The sequence below is a fragment of the Notolepis coatsorum genome (genome assembly GCF_963971535.1).
Source record: "Notolepis coatsorum genome assembly, chromosome: 18".
NCBI classification, from domain to species: domain Eukaryota; kingdom Metazoa; phylum Chordata; class Actinopteri; order Aulopiformes; family Paralepididae; genus Notolepis; species Notolepis coatsorum.
Genome location: NC_140182.1, coordinates 78,827,324 through 78,845,011, shown reverse-complemented (window position 1 = coordinate 78,845,011; position 17,688 = coordinate 78,827,324). Strand labels below are relative to the sequence as shown.

The following is a 17,688-nucleotide window of genomic DNA, read 5'->3' as shown; positions in this document are numbered from 1 at the left end:
AGCGGCCGTTCCTCCGTTGTAGAACGAAGCCCTTCAATGACCGCGCTCTCATATTTTGCGAATGCATAAACTATATCTTAAATTATGGCTATGTGTCTAATATGGCTGTCGCTTATCAATGACTTCGCGACAGCCATATTAGACACATAGCCATAATTTAAGATATAGTTTATGCATTCGCAAATATGAGAGCTCTGTCATTGAAGTGGGTGGTGGCAGTGTAACAGCGTTCACCCTGATGTAAAGTAGCGATTTTTATTGTTTTGTCATGACAACCCAATTACATAATCCAACATATGTGTAAAGAAACAACATATTCCAGTTAACGGTATATTTTTTAATGATTCATTACGGTATAAATTAGGTTAACTGGAGCTGTGGAGGCTTCTTGCTGAAGAGCCAGCGGGGCGACGCGGTTGTTTTTTCCCCGGCTTGCGTGTGCCGCCCGCGGCTTGACTCGGTTCAGCTCCAGCAGCAGCAGCGGCCGTTCCTCCGTTGTAGGAAGCCCTTCAATGACAAGCGCTCTCATATTTTGCGAATGCATAAACTATATCTTAAATTATGGCTATGTGTCTAATATGGCTGTCGCTTATCAATGACTTTGCGACAGCCATATTAGACACATAGCCATAATTTAAGATATAGTTTATGCATTCGCAAATATGAGAGCTCTGTCATTGAAGTGGGTGGTGGCAGCTTACTAACAGTAGCGATTTTTATTGTTTTGTCATGACCAAACATAATCCCAACATAGATAGGAGGTGTACTACTGTATGTCAAATGTCGGTCATGTGGTGGAAGAGTTTAGCACAGTCGCACAACAGAACACCAGTGTTTCTAGTAGATATGTTTATACATACATATATGCGCATGCGCAGCCACTCTGCCGCGACTGCCGCGTCTCTCTTGTCTCTCTTGCCGCAAGGCCGCGTGCTAGTGGATTGATTGGCCGTGTGGCCAATCAGAGAAACGCTGAACACAAGTTGGTTGCCTTTAATATTCACGCCGCCCAGCCCTATGAGAGGTGATAATGTTACCCAGAGATTTAGTGTAGAGGGAGAAGAGAAGGGGTCTTAGGACCTAGCCCTGGGGGACACCCGTCCGCAGGGGGCGGGTGGCCGACAGGTAGAGCTGCCGTGGTATTGATGTTTTCCTTACCGCACAAATTTGCGAAATATTTCCTACCGCCGCGGTTATTACCGCACGCACACAAAAAAATTAAAAAAAAAGTTTGAATGCATTTTCTTTTAGTAGTCTACTCTTTATAGCATATAGCCTGCCTCTAGTCTAAATGTCTATCTTTAGAGGATGACTTTGCAGCATGAATATTGTTTGGGATTCGGCAAGCACGCATTCGTTATTGAAAGTGAAACACGGATTTGAAGTTTCCCCTCTGGTTGTGCGCCGTTCACTCGGTGTCGCGGGCAGGGGTGGTTACCCCCCCGACCCTTTCTTCTTATTATTATTATAAAGTTACTACTTTATAATAAAGGCATTAGTTTTGTTGCATTAACGTTATATAGTTACACGTTCAATAACATCAGCGTATTTACCGGACCATAGCAAGGCAAGAAATACTCAATTCATATCTCAGTTCCTTTCTTTGCTCAGAGCGTGCCGAGTTGTCCCATTCTGCGGTCTGTTAATAAAGTTTTCAATCAGACAAGTGTATAGAACGAAGGGCTTTTATTATAACATTCGTTGCAGACAGTAAAATCATTATGTCTCATTTAGTACTCCTGAGGAGCGATGGTAGTCCACTCCGGCGGGGAGCTAAAGCTAACGTTATTAGCCGTGTTGTGATGAGCTCTGATCCAACGTGTGACGCGTCTCTCTTCTGACCAATCAGTGGTCTGCAATGTTTCACGTGACTTTTCTGGTACCCAATAGGGTCGCTTGGAACCTCGATAGAGGAGTAGGGTATATCTGCAGAGCCGCAAGCCCAACGAGAGGAGGGTACTTTATTATTATAAAAAAACAGCGGTGATGCGATATTCAGCCTACTCTTGGGTGGGCGTGATGTAACCGCGATACCGCGGTAATGCCGTAATCGTGGCAGCTTTACCGACAGGGTCCCTCTCCATGACACTTGGTAGGAGCGGTCATTGATGTATGATGTCAGCCATGTCAGTGCAGAGCCAGCCAGTCCCATTCCTGCGAGGGACGCGAGGAGGATCCGATAGTTGACTGTGTCGAAGGCTGCAGATAGGCCTAGCTAAGAGATGGAAGATATGCTAGCACGGAGGAACACCGCAAACGCAGAAACGCAGTAAAATAGTAATGTTAATACTGTGGCAATAAGATGCTGCGTTGTGCGCCTGAGTCCACCAGCAGCCGCCGGCCGGACAAGGAGTCGTCAGTGATGAACAACAGCTTGCAGTCATGGCCGGCACCCACAGCCACTAATGAGCGCCGGCCCTGGCGTTTCCCTGCCCCTCGAAACTGCATGGCTTGCGACACTGCGTGGCCCTGTCCCCAAACCTGGCATGGTAATAACAGAGCCCGTCGTCGGGTTGGCGTCGGGCTGTCACCGCAGCCGCGGTGTCTGTATAAGCATCCAGTGGTGGGGCTGAGGTGCCCTGGTGGGGCAGCAGTGCATGGACAAACTGCTGCTGCCTGTTGGCCAGGAAAACCCTGTCTGCTTCTGCAGCCAGGCCGCGATAGTCTTTGGTGGAGGAGAGGAGGGAACTGGCCAGTGCCGTGCGCACAGGCAATGGAAGCTGCCGTAGGAAAATGTGCGTGAACAGAAAGGAGGGATCTGCTGATCCCAGCACAGCCAGCATCTTCTCCATCAACTCTGATGGTTTGCCGTCACCGATGCCGTTGAGGGACAGCAGGCGGTCCGCTTTCTCTAACTCTGACAGTTCATACAGCTTCAGAAGGAATGTCTTTAGCACATTGTACTTGTCAGCTGCCGGCGGATCCTCCAACAGCATCATCGCCCGTGCCGGCGCCGAAGCATCCAACGCCGCCACCACATGGAAGTATTTGGTTATGTCCTGCGTTATTCCTCTCAGCTGGAATTGGGCTTCGATGTGTTGAAACCACGGCCGGGGATTATGCTGCCAAAAGTCGGGCAACTTGACGGTCGCAGCGTAAATGTTTGCTTGTAACATATTAGCGTCGTTAGCATTCGGCGCGGGTGCTTGCGGTTGCGCGACGCCGTTGTCTTGAGACATAATGCTAATGTTTAACGTTAACAAATGTTCTTCACAGGGTCACCAATGTGGCAATAAGAAAGTAGTGAGCCAGAGACGTAGGTCGAGTTGAGTACTTTACTTATCCTGCACATAGCATTTACAATAACAACAACCAGTCACCCGGAACCGGAAGTGGCATTTAACCTTTCCCCTAACCAGTACAACCCACACTCTTAAGGCACAAGCCCACCTTGGTGAATGTCTCTTAATATAGGTCACCACAATACACTATATTGACACATGTGCAGACGGTTGACAGTTGCTGAGTAATGATTTGACAACTTCTGTCCATAATAAATATAACCCTGACAGTGAAGGATGTGGGTCAATGGCTCAGCTTCAACTCCCATATGAAATGCATAGGAGGGTCACACACACACACGGAGGACCACTGCAAGCGCTAATGTTAACACTTTGAGTGTCAGCAGGGGGCGCACAATTTATCACTTGAATGCCAGCCATTTGAGACCGATTTTCCGATATTTCATGATTTTCGTGGAGCTATTTCTATATTCTATATTATGGCTATGTGTCTAATACGCCTGTCGCTTATCAATGACTTGCTTGCAGTCAACATGTACGAAACGGATCGTTTTTTCATCTGTACATTTCAGTTTTATACCATTTTGAAAAACGCTTTTTTTTTGAAAATTCCAGACAATTTTTAAAAGATTCCACAGGAATCGCCCTTTAGTGGAATACACAAAACATGGTAATTATTCCGCCTATTTATGGATAGTTTTCAAATAAACGCTAGATTATCGATAGTATATGTGTACTTATGCACGCTAGAGAAGCGGGCTGAAAAATCGATTATCTATTTCCTGGTCAGCACACACATATAGGGGACACGTTGAGATATGTGAAAAAAAACTCTTGATTACCCCAAGACTGGTCAAATAGATTTTTTTTTTTTCAAAACTTTGTTTATTGAAGTTTTCGTTGCAATATGAGATGAGCACAAGGTCAAATTGTACACATAATTTTATGCCAGACGTATTGCACATAACTACATATAAGTAGTCAAAATATAGGTCTGTTGGATAAACAATATACCTATTGCACAAAGCTATGTATAAATAGACTAAATATAGGTCTGTTGAATGTAAATAATATACATATTGCACAAAGCTACGTATAAGTAGTCAAAGTATAGGTCTGTTGAATATATAGACTAAAGCGAGTACACCACAAAATAAATATAGATATTGTTTCGGACATAGTCAATTAAACAGATATGTACACTCAGGACAAGGACTGTACAGCAGAAATAGAGGAATGGAACATTTTTTTTTTTTTTTTTTGTGAGAAGGTAGACATCAGGTTAATTTGCACATGTAGATAGGTCAATCGACTGGACAGTGCTAGGCTAGGAGTGAGCATTATTTATGGGGGGTCGATTGAACCTTGTTCCCCAACATAAGTAAAGAAACAACCCCATGTTTTATAAAATCTAGCTGTAGAACCCCTTATGACACCTTATTTTCTCCATCTTAAGGAAGTGCAAAATATCCCTGAGCCACATAGAGTGAGATGGAGGAGTGGGTGACTTCCAATGCAGTAAAATGAGACGTCTAGCCAGGAGAGTAACAAATGCCACCAGGTCAGCTTTATATCGTGGCAAAGACAGGGTAGTAGGGGAGATAGAGACACCAAAGCAAGCAGTTATGGTAGTCGGGCTGATTGGGATCTCAATACTATTTGAGATACCAAAAGTTATGTAGGGAAGGGCAGGACCAAAACATGTGACTATGTGTAGCAGGGGCACGGTGGCATCTGTCACAGGTGGGATCAATGTTGTCATAGATCTTGGCTAGCCTGACTTTAGTAAAGTGTGAACGGTGAACAATTTTACATTGGATCAGTCCGTGCCTGGCACAAATTGAAGAGGAGTGGACCCGGTGTAGAATATCCTCCCACAGGTCTTCTGTGATGTCCTCACTCAGGTCCTCCTCCCATCTCCTCCTGATCTTTTCTAATGAGGTAGGACGCAGTGAGGAAATCAAGCCATACAGGACAGATATAATACCCTTTGTGACCAGTGTAGGCTTTAGTAAAGTGTCAATAGGAGTGGCTTCTGAGAGTTTGGGGAACTGTGGGTTGATATTACGTACAAAACTGCGGACTTGCAAGTATCTGAAGAAATGCGACCTCGAAAGAGAAAACTTGTCAGACAGTTGTTCAAATGATGCAAAAATATTTTCTATATATAAATCACTGAACGTTCTAATACCAAGAGGGGACCAGGAGAGAAAAGCTCTATCCATCACAGAGGGGGGGGAAACAGGGTTAGCTGTAATTGGAGCTAGTAAAGAAAAAGATTGTAAACCAAAATGTCGTCTGAACTGATTCCATATCCTGAGTGTTGATTTGACAATAATATTTTTAGAGTAGGGAGAGGTGGGAAAAAGACCTGAAAAATCTAAGCAAATGAATAAAGGGAAGATGATTAAACAAAAGGTTTTGTAGATACAGTACTGAATTCTGCCATCTTTTTTATAATGTAAATTTCGCCACAATTTTTCATCGTATTGCAACAGTTTTTTGCAAGACATTCACAGAAAGGTAGAGAAACTAACTGCATTCTGTTTTATGGCAATAACGTTCAGGTTTGTGGGAGATAATCCCAAAAAATAAGAGAAATAAAAAAGTAAATCCAAAAGGTCAGATGATTGACAGGGGCTGGTGTGAGCTGGGTAGGGTAGTTTTTCGAAATTTGAAAGCCCCGAGTCTCTTCCTACAAAAGACTACTCACTTTTGGCTGTGCCACTTCCTCCTGTCAATATGCGCCGGTTTCCGACTCAATGCCCTGAGATTTCTATAATCGTATATTTCACTAATAACAAGTTAAAATAATTGGTAAACAAACGTAATGCTGAAAATATACACTTTTACTGTATATCTCGGGCTTAAGAGGTTAACCCTGTGAGGCCCAAATTAAAAAGACATTAGCAACTTCAGAGGCCAGAGGGTGAGATCTATAAACACATGAAGGGTGCCGTGACTGAAAAAAAAGGTTGAGAAACGCTGGTATATGGTGTGGCCAGGGAACAAAATAAGTACCAGCCAACCGCCAATGGCTGGTAAAAAATCTGCCTGGCTGGTAGTTTTTAAAATCGACCAGCCAAAAGGCTGGTAAGTCAAAAAGTTTAGTTTGTTCCCTGAGAGCAGAGCTACACAGCAGTGCGCCTATTTTGCGAGCCGAAATAAGTCTGTGGTTTTTTCTTCTTCTCACAACGGGTCAAATGCATCTAACATGCATTGCATCGTCGCCATTCCTTTATGCCCACATCGCCCGAAATGAACGTTATGTTAGCGTAAGCTAACAAGCTAATCCTGATCAGCGGCAGAGCCATAGAGAACAGCAGACAGTGTGGACTGGGGAAAGGGAAATGGGGGGGGGGGGGGGGGGGGGCACTCTCCCTTTCTCTGTGTGTTTGCGTGCGTTTGGAAAGACGATGAAGTCACTAGTCAGGACTCAGGAGAGGAGTATATTGTAGTAAACTCAGGATTACTGAGGATGCACAGATAATGTTGATATTCAAATATAAAAAGGTTTCGAGAGGAGTGGAAGTTTGAAGACAGACTAGACTACAATATGATGCGGGGGTGGTGAGTTGAAACAGTGTGTGTGTGTCCGACCCCACTTCTATGTTTCAATAAATTATTTGCATTTAAAACTATTAACGCTGACTCATTCCTTCAGTCCACTCAAAATTATGCTAATATTCCTTATGTTGTTTATGATATTAATTGAAAATAGCATATGAGAGTATTATATAGTAATAATAACACATGGCGATATACTAAAAAGCTATTTTAAATTTTTGGCTGGTAAAAAATCTGCCTGGCTGGTAGTTTTTAAAATCTACCAGCCAAATGGCTGGTAAGTCAAAAAGTTAAGTTTGTTCCCTGGGTGTGGCTCTTTGTGGTACCACAGTAATTTTTGTGGCTCTTGGTCTCCGACTGGTTGGCCACCCTGCCCTAGAGGGTCGGAGGTTCACCCCCCATAGTCTCTGAAAATCCTGTGGGAAACACTGCACTATTTGTCTTTTGTTGAGCACAAAGAAAATAACGTTTTAGTTAAATGTAAATTGTGTCTTGGCTCAAAGATCCTATCACTTTGTTTGAAACAATCTGACAGCATCCAATCAATTTGCGCGAGAGAAGAAGTAACGTTACAATTCAGAACGACGGATCCAGGCGAAAATTATACCAAAGATTGCTTTGTTTGCTTACGTGGTGGTCAACAAAAAACGAATTGCAGTACGCAAAACGTGCGGGTCGAAATCACAGATGGAGACGCAACAACTTCCAACTTCGTTCAACATTTTTCTGCACAAAGAACAGTAAGTAACTTGGCTTGCTACTGATACAGTCAGTGTGGTAACGTTATCAATACATCCAAGATTGATACATGGCTGGCTAGGCAGTTGGTAGGTAGTCGTTAGGCGTGTTCGAGATTGGCTAGGCGGACGCAGATCTGCGCAGGTTTTACTACGGCCTCGCCAAGCGCGTTGCATGACTGTTAGAATGTTGTCCGACTTGCTCTGAAAATCTGACGAGACGAGGCGCGGAAATCTCGCGGGAGCGAGCCACGCACAGCCTTCAGAGCGAGGCTCCACAGTACCTCTCACCCGACTGCTCCACGCAAATGCATGATGGGAAACGACTTGCTATCTCTGCGCAAAGCCCCTATTGGCTCAGAAAAGTTGTCACCTGGTTGTCACCAGCCACGCCCACAAGAGGAAGTTATGAGACGTTTGATTGATTGAAAACTTTATTAACCGATTGCAGAATGGGTACAATAATACAGTACGGGTCCCGTCTATCAAGATATATTTATTATTATTGGATACAGGAGTTTGGGTACCAAGAGCTTCCTCAAATAAAGTTATCATCATATCATCATGATAAACTTCAAGCTGTCAGACACCAAATTATTTTTATCAGAGTAATGAATGCTGTCGGAGTTTATATCAAAATAACATATCAACCCCCCTGAACAAATGGTGATTGCTTCTTCAAGTCGATTCTACAGACTGACTGTTTCCATCATCAGAATTAAATAATTATGATAATAAATACGACAATTACGTTTTGAATTTATAGTCATGACTCAATGAGCAATCTGAGCATTACCGCTCTATGTACAGTACTCCTCTAAGCAATCTGGCTCTCAGTTAACCCAATCGCTAGATAGATAACGAATTCCATATAAATCTATAGTATAGTTCATTAACGATGCAGCAGCTGAGCTGATACTGTATCCCACACACACGCGTCGTCTGTTTTGCCTCAATATATACTGTATATATAATTCTGTTTTGCCTCAATATACATATATATATATATATTGTGCACGCTGCGGTGGCCAGGAGCGCGCAACAAGATGGTATACATTATGGTATATATGAATAGTATATTCCACTATAGCAGTATATGGTGTGCTGTACATTTGAATGTGATCCAATTGTGCCCACGGCCCTCGAGTCGCATTATAATGAGCTGGACAGGTGTGTAGTATGTGTGTGTGGGAACGTGAACGTATCTGCCATGCGAGACTAGGCGAGAGGCTGTTGTCAAATCTGAAGTGTCCGACGTTCTGACTCCTCCCCCGGCTGCACTTGTCTACTCGTCTATTTTCGAGGCGAGCCGAAATCAATCTCGAACACGCCTATAGTCTTGTCTTGTCTTATAAAATAAATAAACAATCAGCAATGTCTCGCTTGATGAATGGCCAGCAGTAGCCCAACAGTACTGCTGTTCCTTAAAAATAGATTGAAAATTGTATTAAGATTGCAGAATGGGTACACTACAGTACGGCTCAATACACACAATTGTTATGGGGATGCAGACCAGAAAAATACTTTCGTATTGTTTACATCAGGGTCCCCCATTTTCAATTCATGATTTATGATACATTTATGACATACAAGACATACAAGTATACAGTACTGTATAAGAGACATAGATCATGAGAAACAGAAATATATACATTCGAAGGGGAAGAAACTGTACATTGGAGGGGGTTGGGTGGGGGCGGGGGTTTGGACATTTACAGGGGCCAGTTTTTAATTGCAGCCACCTGTAGGTGCTCTTTGAGGGCGGTTTTGAAGGAGGGTAGGGTTTCAAATTGTATAGGGCGTTCCTAGGGATGCACCGATACCGATTGTTCAACTAACACAATCGGCCGATACCGATATTTGTGGCAAAAAATAAGTATTTGTAATTTTTTTTAATATTTTCTTTTTGTAATTTTTTTTTTTTTTAATGAAACTACTGTATATTTGTATGTGTATGTTTGTATTTGTAGGCCTCTTTACTTACTTAAAAAAAGGAAACATCAAGAAATACGTTTATGGTATTAATTCCACCATGCCATGTAGCACTATCCCTCTCCCAGTATCGTCTGGCGCAGGGTTTCTGTTAGAAAATATTGTTGCCGGCCTCAGTGTCGGTAGATTTCAATCTACCGGTCAAATGAGAGAAATTCCGGTCAGAGTTTATTGAGCTTAAAAACAATTGATAGGCAAAAGAATGACAACAAAACAAAAGAATGACATCATCAAGGCATGTAGATTTATAATATTTTTACTTAAAACTAGGCTACTTTTGCGTATAGTCATTATATTCCAAATAAAATAAGTCCCGAGACTCCGTGCTGCTGCCGACTTTAAATCAAATAGGTGTCTGTGGGCAGTCGCCCGACATTAACACTTTGACTGCCATGAAACGTCTTTTCACGTCATTGCTGGCCATGCTCAAGTTGCCGGGGGACGCTGTACAGCGTCCTTACATCAATATTTCAAAAATCTGCGATCGGATTCATATGTCCCCTCCGCTGGCCTGAGATCCACCAGCAGGACCCACTGAGCTCTCTGGCGGTTCAGGAGCGCCATCTGGTGGCCGATCGGCGCAATCGCCAAACAGGATGTTGAATAGAGGTTGTCCTAGACGACCGTAGTACTTCCGGCGCTCGCTATAGGTCCCGCGACTCTGGCTCGTCACACTACACAGTGATCGATTGCCAATAACTCGATAAACAACATGATTTGGACGTATATACCATTATACAAACTGGAGATGGACCGGGTAAATTTACATCCCATAATGATAAGATTTCAACTCGACGATGATCGCCCAACGGCGCGCGGAGACTGGGGTGAGTTTCAGCGTGTAACGTTACCGTCTTCGATACTAACTGCTATTATCAACATTTGACCCACATTAGATGATTGGTATAACGCTGCCCACGGAATTATAAACGCCCCCTAGCCCATCCGGTCAACATCAGATGACGTGTAGTAACTTCTAGAAGTACGTCTAGTTGGAATTTTTTATATCGCGCTGATTGCCATAAAACTGTATTGCATCATCAATATAATGCATTTGGGGCTATAGATCACGTTCTGGAGAAAGCTGCAGAAAGAGATGAAAACATACTTATACATTAGACCATACTTTACTATGAATATGTGAATGAAAAAGTTTAACGTTGCTACACAATGAACAATACATATAGGACTTTGAATGGGCCCTAATAATGGCAATGTAGCAATAGAATTTAAAAAGTTATAGCCATGCAAAGAAGGGGTACTTCTCCATAGACAAATAGAGCCGGCAACCTATGGTATATCATTAATTTAACCCAAGGCAACCAAAGTGTTAATAAACAGCAGTCTGTTATAATCACATTTTTATGAGCTAACGAATTCCGTTATATTGGACATTTGTATTAATTATATCAAGCGAAGAACTGAGAAATTTGGCAGAGAGAGACGGCAACATTATCGTGGGTTTGCGTGACGACTCTCTCTCTCTCCACCTCCCAATGACTTATTTGCGAGAGTATGTCGATGCAGAGCAGCAGATTCAGCTGTTTTCTGGCTCTATCTGGGGACCGCTCAGCAGCGCCCCCCACCCAACAGCTGAATTGCCAATGGCTGAATTGGAGTACTGCACTCCGCTGCTGCTCCGGCTCTGCAGCTGCACATGCATTCGGAAACCCAGCACTAAGCTCTCGCTGACAACGTCGTTGTCATTATTAGAAGCAACGATGAAACAAATGTAATGATTGTTTCGTTCATCGCATAGGCTATTTAATTTTAGCCTATTTTTTTTTAATCCACTTTTTCTCCCATTTTTCTATATTTTCTCCCATCCCAATTTCGTATCATCCAATTCAACCCTCCCCTGTCACGAACGCTGTTTCTTGCCTCCCACAAGCCGGCTGCAATGTGGACTAAGTCATACATAGCACAAGTCCCCTCCGGTACTTGAGGTAACAGCAGTCGCATCTTTTCACCTGCGCAGCTCGATCTCTCAGTGGCGAGGAGTAACGCGTGGGAGGCTCACGCTGCCCCCGACACTTCCTGATTCTACTGCGCAGGCGCACCAACCGACCTGTAGGAGTCGCTGTCCACAACGCCCGATCCCCACCCATCAGTTTCCCACCCCCTAATACGGCCAATGTGTATTAGTATGGACGGCCAGCTAAACTGAAAGCAATGTGGAGCGCTGGGCTCGAACAGGCAAGCCCAGCGTCTCCGTCATTCGTGGCGAGTGCCTTGCCCACTACGCCACGTAGCCGCCCAATTTTAGCCTATTTTAATACAATTCAAATAATCAAATTGTGCTTAGAGGGAATTATTTTCACCGGACATTAAGACCGGAGAGATTAAATATGTCGGACTTCAACAGATTTTGCCGGTCAAATACCGGTAAGGCCTAACAAAATTAATAGTTGGTTTCAGGTTGCCGACCGACCCTGCCGATTTAGGTGCGACCCAATATATTTTATGAGTTTTTTTTTTTTTTTTTAAATAAAGTTTCATAGAAATCTTAGTCAAACATTTAGTATTATGGATATTAAACATGCTGGCAGAGTACATGCATCCATGTTGTTGTGAACATTTTAATTAAATAAAGAAATTCCCTATCCATAGTCGCCGTGGGAAAGAATAAAATAAAAAAATAAAATAAAATAAATTCCCTACCTACCCATGGCCAAACTGACAACCAACCTGAAACCAACTATTAATTTTGTTAGGCCTAATTACCGGCTATCCATCGTGCAGATGGATACTATTCTCTCAACCAGCGCTCTCAACCAATGCAATAGAACCATTTTGATTGACAGTCGACTCTGCCAATTGCGTCACACCGCTAGCACCCACCTCCTGCTGTTCTTACCACCAATCGGCAAGCGTTTATTCATTTTCTACTTCCGGGCATGCCGCCATTGATCTGCTTGCGAGAACCACAACAAGCTAATACGTTAGCTGCCCGCCGACCAGCGCTCCACAAGATGACCAAACGAGACACAATGATTTTACTGCAACAAATGTTATAATAAAACAAAGCCTTTCTATACATTTGTCTGGTTGAAAACTTTATTAACAGATCAGAATGGGTAGTTGGGTACGGAATGAGCAACGGAATGGAACTGAGCTATGAACGGAGTAATGCCTTGCTTACTTGCTATCTTCGGGTAAATAATATGCTGATGTTATTGAACGTGTAACACTAACTATATAACGTTAATGCCACAAAACGAATGTTTGTGTCATTTTAACAGCAGATACTTTCTTAAATGCCATCTTCCCGAGAGAGGGGTGTTGACGGGGAGCTGTGATGGGTTCGCTTGGTTGTGTTATTAATAGCATTGAACAGCTAACCGAAAGCTAGCGTTAACTAACATTAAAGGTTTAGCCATAATGTTACCTTGGCTAAAGTTGGGGCTATTCATAATCCAGCAATAATGGCTGCAGACCTGCAAGCAAAGTACAGCAAGTTGGCAAAGGAGTATTCCAACGTAAATCACATTTTCACCAGTAACGTTAGTCTTCCATCTCCCGGTAGCTCATGCTAGCTAAACTAGCTCATGTTAACGTATTCACTGAGCGACCACCTCGCGTACACAATTAATGACATGTTGCGGACAGCCATATCGGTGACAATGTTTAGCTTTTAGTGCCAAATGATAAGAGTCTGAAGCGGAGTCTCAAAAGAGAATGTTGAATATTTAGTAGTAACTTTGATGCAGTAGCTTGTGTGTGTGTGTGGGGGAGGCGCCGTTGTGCAGGACGCGACTGAATTTATCGGCTACTGCCATCGGCCGATTGCAGTCAACAAGGCACTTATCGGCCGATACCGATACCCGACCGATACATCGGTGCACCCCTAGGCGTTCCACATTGTTGTGGCATAATTGCTAATGTTTAGTCCCTTGTTTGAGCCAAATCTGGGTTGAACATGATTTGCGGAACTCCCTCTGGTGTTGTGGTCATGGTATGGTCGTGGTATTCACTGACATTTGGGAAGTATTTCGACATGTACATGGGTATCTTACTGGTGTAGTGTATCTTGTAGACCAGGCCCATTGCAAATTGCTGTACTCTGTCGTCTACTCTAAGCCATCCTAGGTTGTCAAAATGGGCAGGGTGAGGTGGGTTTTAGGAGTAAGGTCAAGCAGTAGTCTGACCAGTTTGTTTTGTGATGTTTGTAGGCTTGTTTTTAGCTGAACAATAAAGTATAATATATTGTGTGGTACCCTGTCAATAACTTTGGCAGACAGGGAATATAATACATTTTCAATACTTAAAAGTCCTCAACTATACTTTCTCTCTCGATGGATAGCGGTTTGTTGACGTGTTAAAAACGCATCAGTAGCAGGATTACTGTAATTTTGATTACTGGTTTGTAGCCTTGGTTGGTGGCTGCCCCACCAATGTTTTACATAAAAAACACCACTGTGCGGGCATGCACATGTGTGTGTGGCTGTGGGGGCCTCCACAAGAGTCTGGCCCAGAGGCCTCCGAATTCTTAATCTGGGCTTGGCTGGACGGACTGGACTTCACTGACTGATATACGTACAACTTGACCGTTTTTCTTTTATACACGACCGGCCGGTTGTACCAACTTGATTTCAATTGTACCTTGCTTATTCACTTTTTATAATAAATACCCTCAAATGTGTTTAATCTCTTTTATCTTTAAATATCTTATCACAACTTTCACGTATCAGAGTCTAAAACGTGACAGTAGCCATCAGGCTCCAAAACCGTGGACACGCACCACTATCCTACCTGGCTGTAACCCTCATGCTGCTACACACTTGAATTTTCCCAAGGGGATTAATAAACACTTTTACTCAACCTTACCAGGCTGAGTAAGAAATGTTGGGAATCCTTTTTGAAGTGTAATTTCTAGTCTGTGACACTAGAGCGGAGAGACTGAGGAACACGGTGGCGTGTAGAGTGTTCTATATATGAATGAATGAATGAAAACTTTATTTAACAGATTGCAGAATGGGTACAATACAGTACGGCTCAATACATACAATTGTTAAGGGGATGCAGACCTGAGAAAGACGTTTGTCTTGTTTCCATCAGGGTCCCCCATTTTCAATTCATATAGACATATATGACATACATGACATACAGATAGTCAGTACTGCTACATCTATACATTTATGACATACCAGATTTGCAAATACAGTACTGTTTGTGATACAGAAGGAGTCAAGAAAAGGGAGTATATACATTTGACGTAGAAACTGTATCTATGTTGTTACCCACCTTCTCTCAGAAAACGGTTTGGGATTCGCAGGTTGGGGCACGAGGGTGAGAAGATGCTGCGAGCATTTTTAGAACCTGCCAGTCACCAAACAGGGAGACAGACAGAACTATATCAACAGTAAAAACACAACGTGATGCACTCAAGAGATCACGAAACACGCTCGCAACAAACAAAACATAGAAAACAAGCATGCAATGTGTGTACATTATTTGATATGATTGATTGATTGAAAACTTTATTAACAGATTGCAGAATGGGTACAGTACAGCACAGCTCAATACATACAATTGTTAAGGGGATGCAGACCAGAGAAAGACTTTCGTCTTATAAGGTTGTATATATAAGGTTGCCTGCACGCTAGATTCCTGCATTTGCATTTTAACCTTTGAGTTTGTCGTTAGAAAGCTACGAAGGGGCATTATTATATATTGCATGGCCGAAATATTACAACAGATATGATATGACAGATATTTAATTTTGTTTCCGTAGCAGAGATTTAACAACTCTAGCTAACTAGCTTTCGGTCTATGGGGAAAACATTTTATATTTGCTCCAAAGTCAGCAAACGCGTCGACAGGTTCATCGTTACAACCTATTTTATCATCAAATTAGAAACGGAACGAGTAATGTTAGCTAGCCTGCCCAGTGCCCACATTGTTTGATTGCTAGCTAGCTGCAGACCAGCTGGCTTTGTTTACAAACCTGAATCGCGGATGGAGGGCCTCCACGACAGTTTTTCGAACTTATTCAGCTGACTGTTGGCGCAGTTATCAACATGCTCAGCCGAAGACATGTTTCAAACGACGTATAACGGCGGGTTAAAAACAGACTAGTAGTGACAATTCAAATGTCGAGACATGAGACTGCAGCGTCCGAGTCTGTCTGACCAAAATAACAAAACACTACAGCCGCGCGAGCCCACACGTGCTGTATCTCATGGAGATAACACTGTGAACGAGGTTACACCTGCTGCAACTTGAAGCCAGCTGGGGTGACCCGACCAATCAGAGTGGACTATGCAGATTGTGTATGCAGACCACTGCAACACTTCCGGTATTTTGAGCTCATGGGAGACAGAGCCGTTTAATTATACGGCTCTGATGGGAGAGAGCGGAGGAGGAGGGAAGGGGGCGTGATTGAATGTTGACTAGAGCCTTGACAAGTGGTTCACTTACGTCAAGGGCCAGGCTCTAATCAACATTCATAAATGTTATCCCCCGCGCTCTCTTTCCCCACTCCCCCTCCCCCTCACAAGCTCTATTATATTCAAGACACATGTGTAGTTTCAAGTTTCAAGTTCAAGTTTCTTTATTAGTTGTCAGTCATACAGAAGTACAGAATACTTTTATATAAAATGCTTCTTTCTGTTTTGCTCCAGAGATTGTGCTAGATAAAAATAGATAAGTATAAAATAAGTATAGTAAGTATAAAATAGAAGTCAAGTACGTAGACAAAGGTGTTCAATATATAATATATACAATGTACAATGCAGAGTAGAAAAGTAACTGAGTTACAATACAATATACAGTACTACAATGCAGAAATGGGATGAGGTACAATTTAGGTACAATTTACAGTAAGGTGTAATGAGGTATGGGTTGTAGTGCAAATTCTTTGCCAATAAATATAAAGTGTGTTTAGGTGTTCTAAAGTGGGTGCTGCAGTGAGTTGTTTGTTTAAAGTGAGTCCTTATGTAGTTGACTGGATTTAAAGCAGAATGTCACCCATTTAAGAATTCCTTATGTTTTTCCAGTGCCAGATCTGGACGGTTCAGTCAGTATTTTTGAACACGCACCACTCTCTCCTAAAGCTAGAAAGAACACACCAATCAGTGATGTAACTGGGATGTGAAATATGGGGCTGCTCCATAGACAAGGAATGGGGCTCTGACTTTTTGAGGTCAAACAATGTTAATTTCGGTTCAGACCTTGTAGCACTGCTAGAATCTAAAACTAATTTGGGTGTAATGGCTCACACAAACGGGGCCTCACAAAGTCAGAGAGCCCCATTCATTGTCTGTGGAGCAGCCCCAGATACATTCCAGTTACATCACCCTATGGAGGGTTCTCTCTAGTGGTGAGTGTTCACAAATAACTGTTCGGGAGCACAGGAAGAACATTTGTGAATGGTCTGGTTCAAAAGGTTTGCATAATTTACTAAGGAGACTAAATAGGGAGGGGGCATGCACCATTTTAATCAACAGTACCAGGACTCAACCTTTCCCCTAGAGCAGGGGTGTCAAACTCATTTTCACAGAGGGCCACATCAGCATTATGGTTGCCCTCAAAGGGCCAAAGACTGTATAAATGTTAATGTAATGTAAAATAAATGTAGCTAGTGCTACTCATTTACATATTGTTAAACATATTGTTTCTGTATTTATTACTTATTGTTATGGTTTGACACCGACCCCAAACGCTAACGACACAAGAGAGTAGGATTCAGAGTTGCCAAATACGAGGGCTTGTTTATTTGGTAATAAGAATAAGTGAAACAGGGAAAGCAGGTCAACAAGAACAGGTACAATGAACAAGGGGCAAAGTTCTGCTGCTCTGCAGCTTCTCCCGGAAGGGTAGTCTTGGGAAGCAGGAGCAGACCTCTGTACCGCTCTGCAGAATTCTCACGGCGGATCTCAGATGTTGTGCAAGACCGAGAGAGGGAGAGAGGGAACGAGTCAGTGACAGAGCAGACTTGAAACGAGCAGGAGGACAGGGTGTAATATTCTTCGTGTTAACAACACAGTGATGTGCAATATTCCAAAAACAGCCCAAGTGAATATCTTCATGTAAACACACAGTGAGCAAAAATCCAAACACTGTCCAAATGTGAAATAATATCTTCGTGTAAACACACAGTGAGCAAAAATCCAAACACTGTCCAAATGTGAAATAATATCTTCGGCGTG

General features: G+C 42.9%; 1 protein-coding gene across 2 annotated transcripts in view; it reads right to left on the bottom strand.

Annotated features, from left to right (window-relative positions):
• Positions 1 to 15,680, bottom strand: part of LOC311244995 (kelch domain-containing protein 10-like) — a 45,125-nt gene extending 29,445 nt beyond the window's left edge. The window contains exons 1-2 of one of the 2 annotated variants that reach the window (XM_084334732.1): positions 15,486 to 15,680; positions 14,783 to 14,857 (exon numbers count right to left, since the gene is read on the bottom strand). In XM_084334732.1, the coding sequence (XP_084190858.1) occupies positions 14,783 to 14,857; positions 15,486 to 15,576 (166 nt within the window). In that variant the 5' untranslated portion in view covers positions 15,577 to 15,680. The remainder of the gene's footprint in view (positions 1 to 14,782; positions 14,858 to 15,485) is intronic. The other variant, XM_084334733.1, reaches the window with a different exon arrangement.
• Positions 15,681 to 17,688: the final 2,008 nt, after the last annotated feature.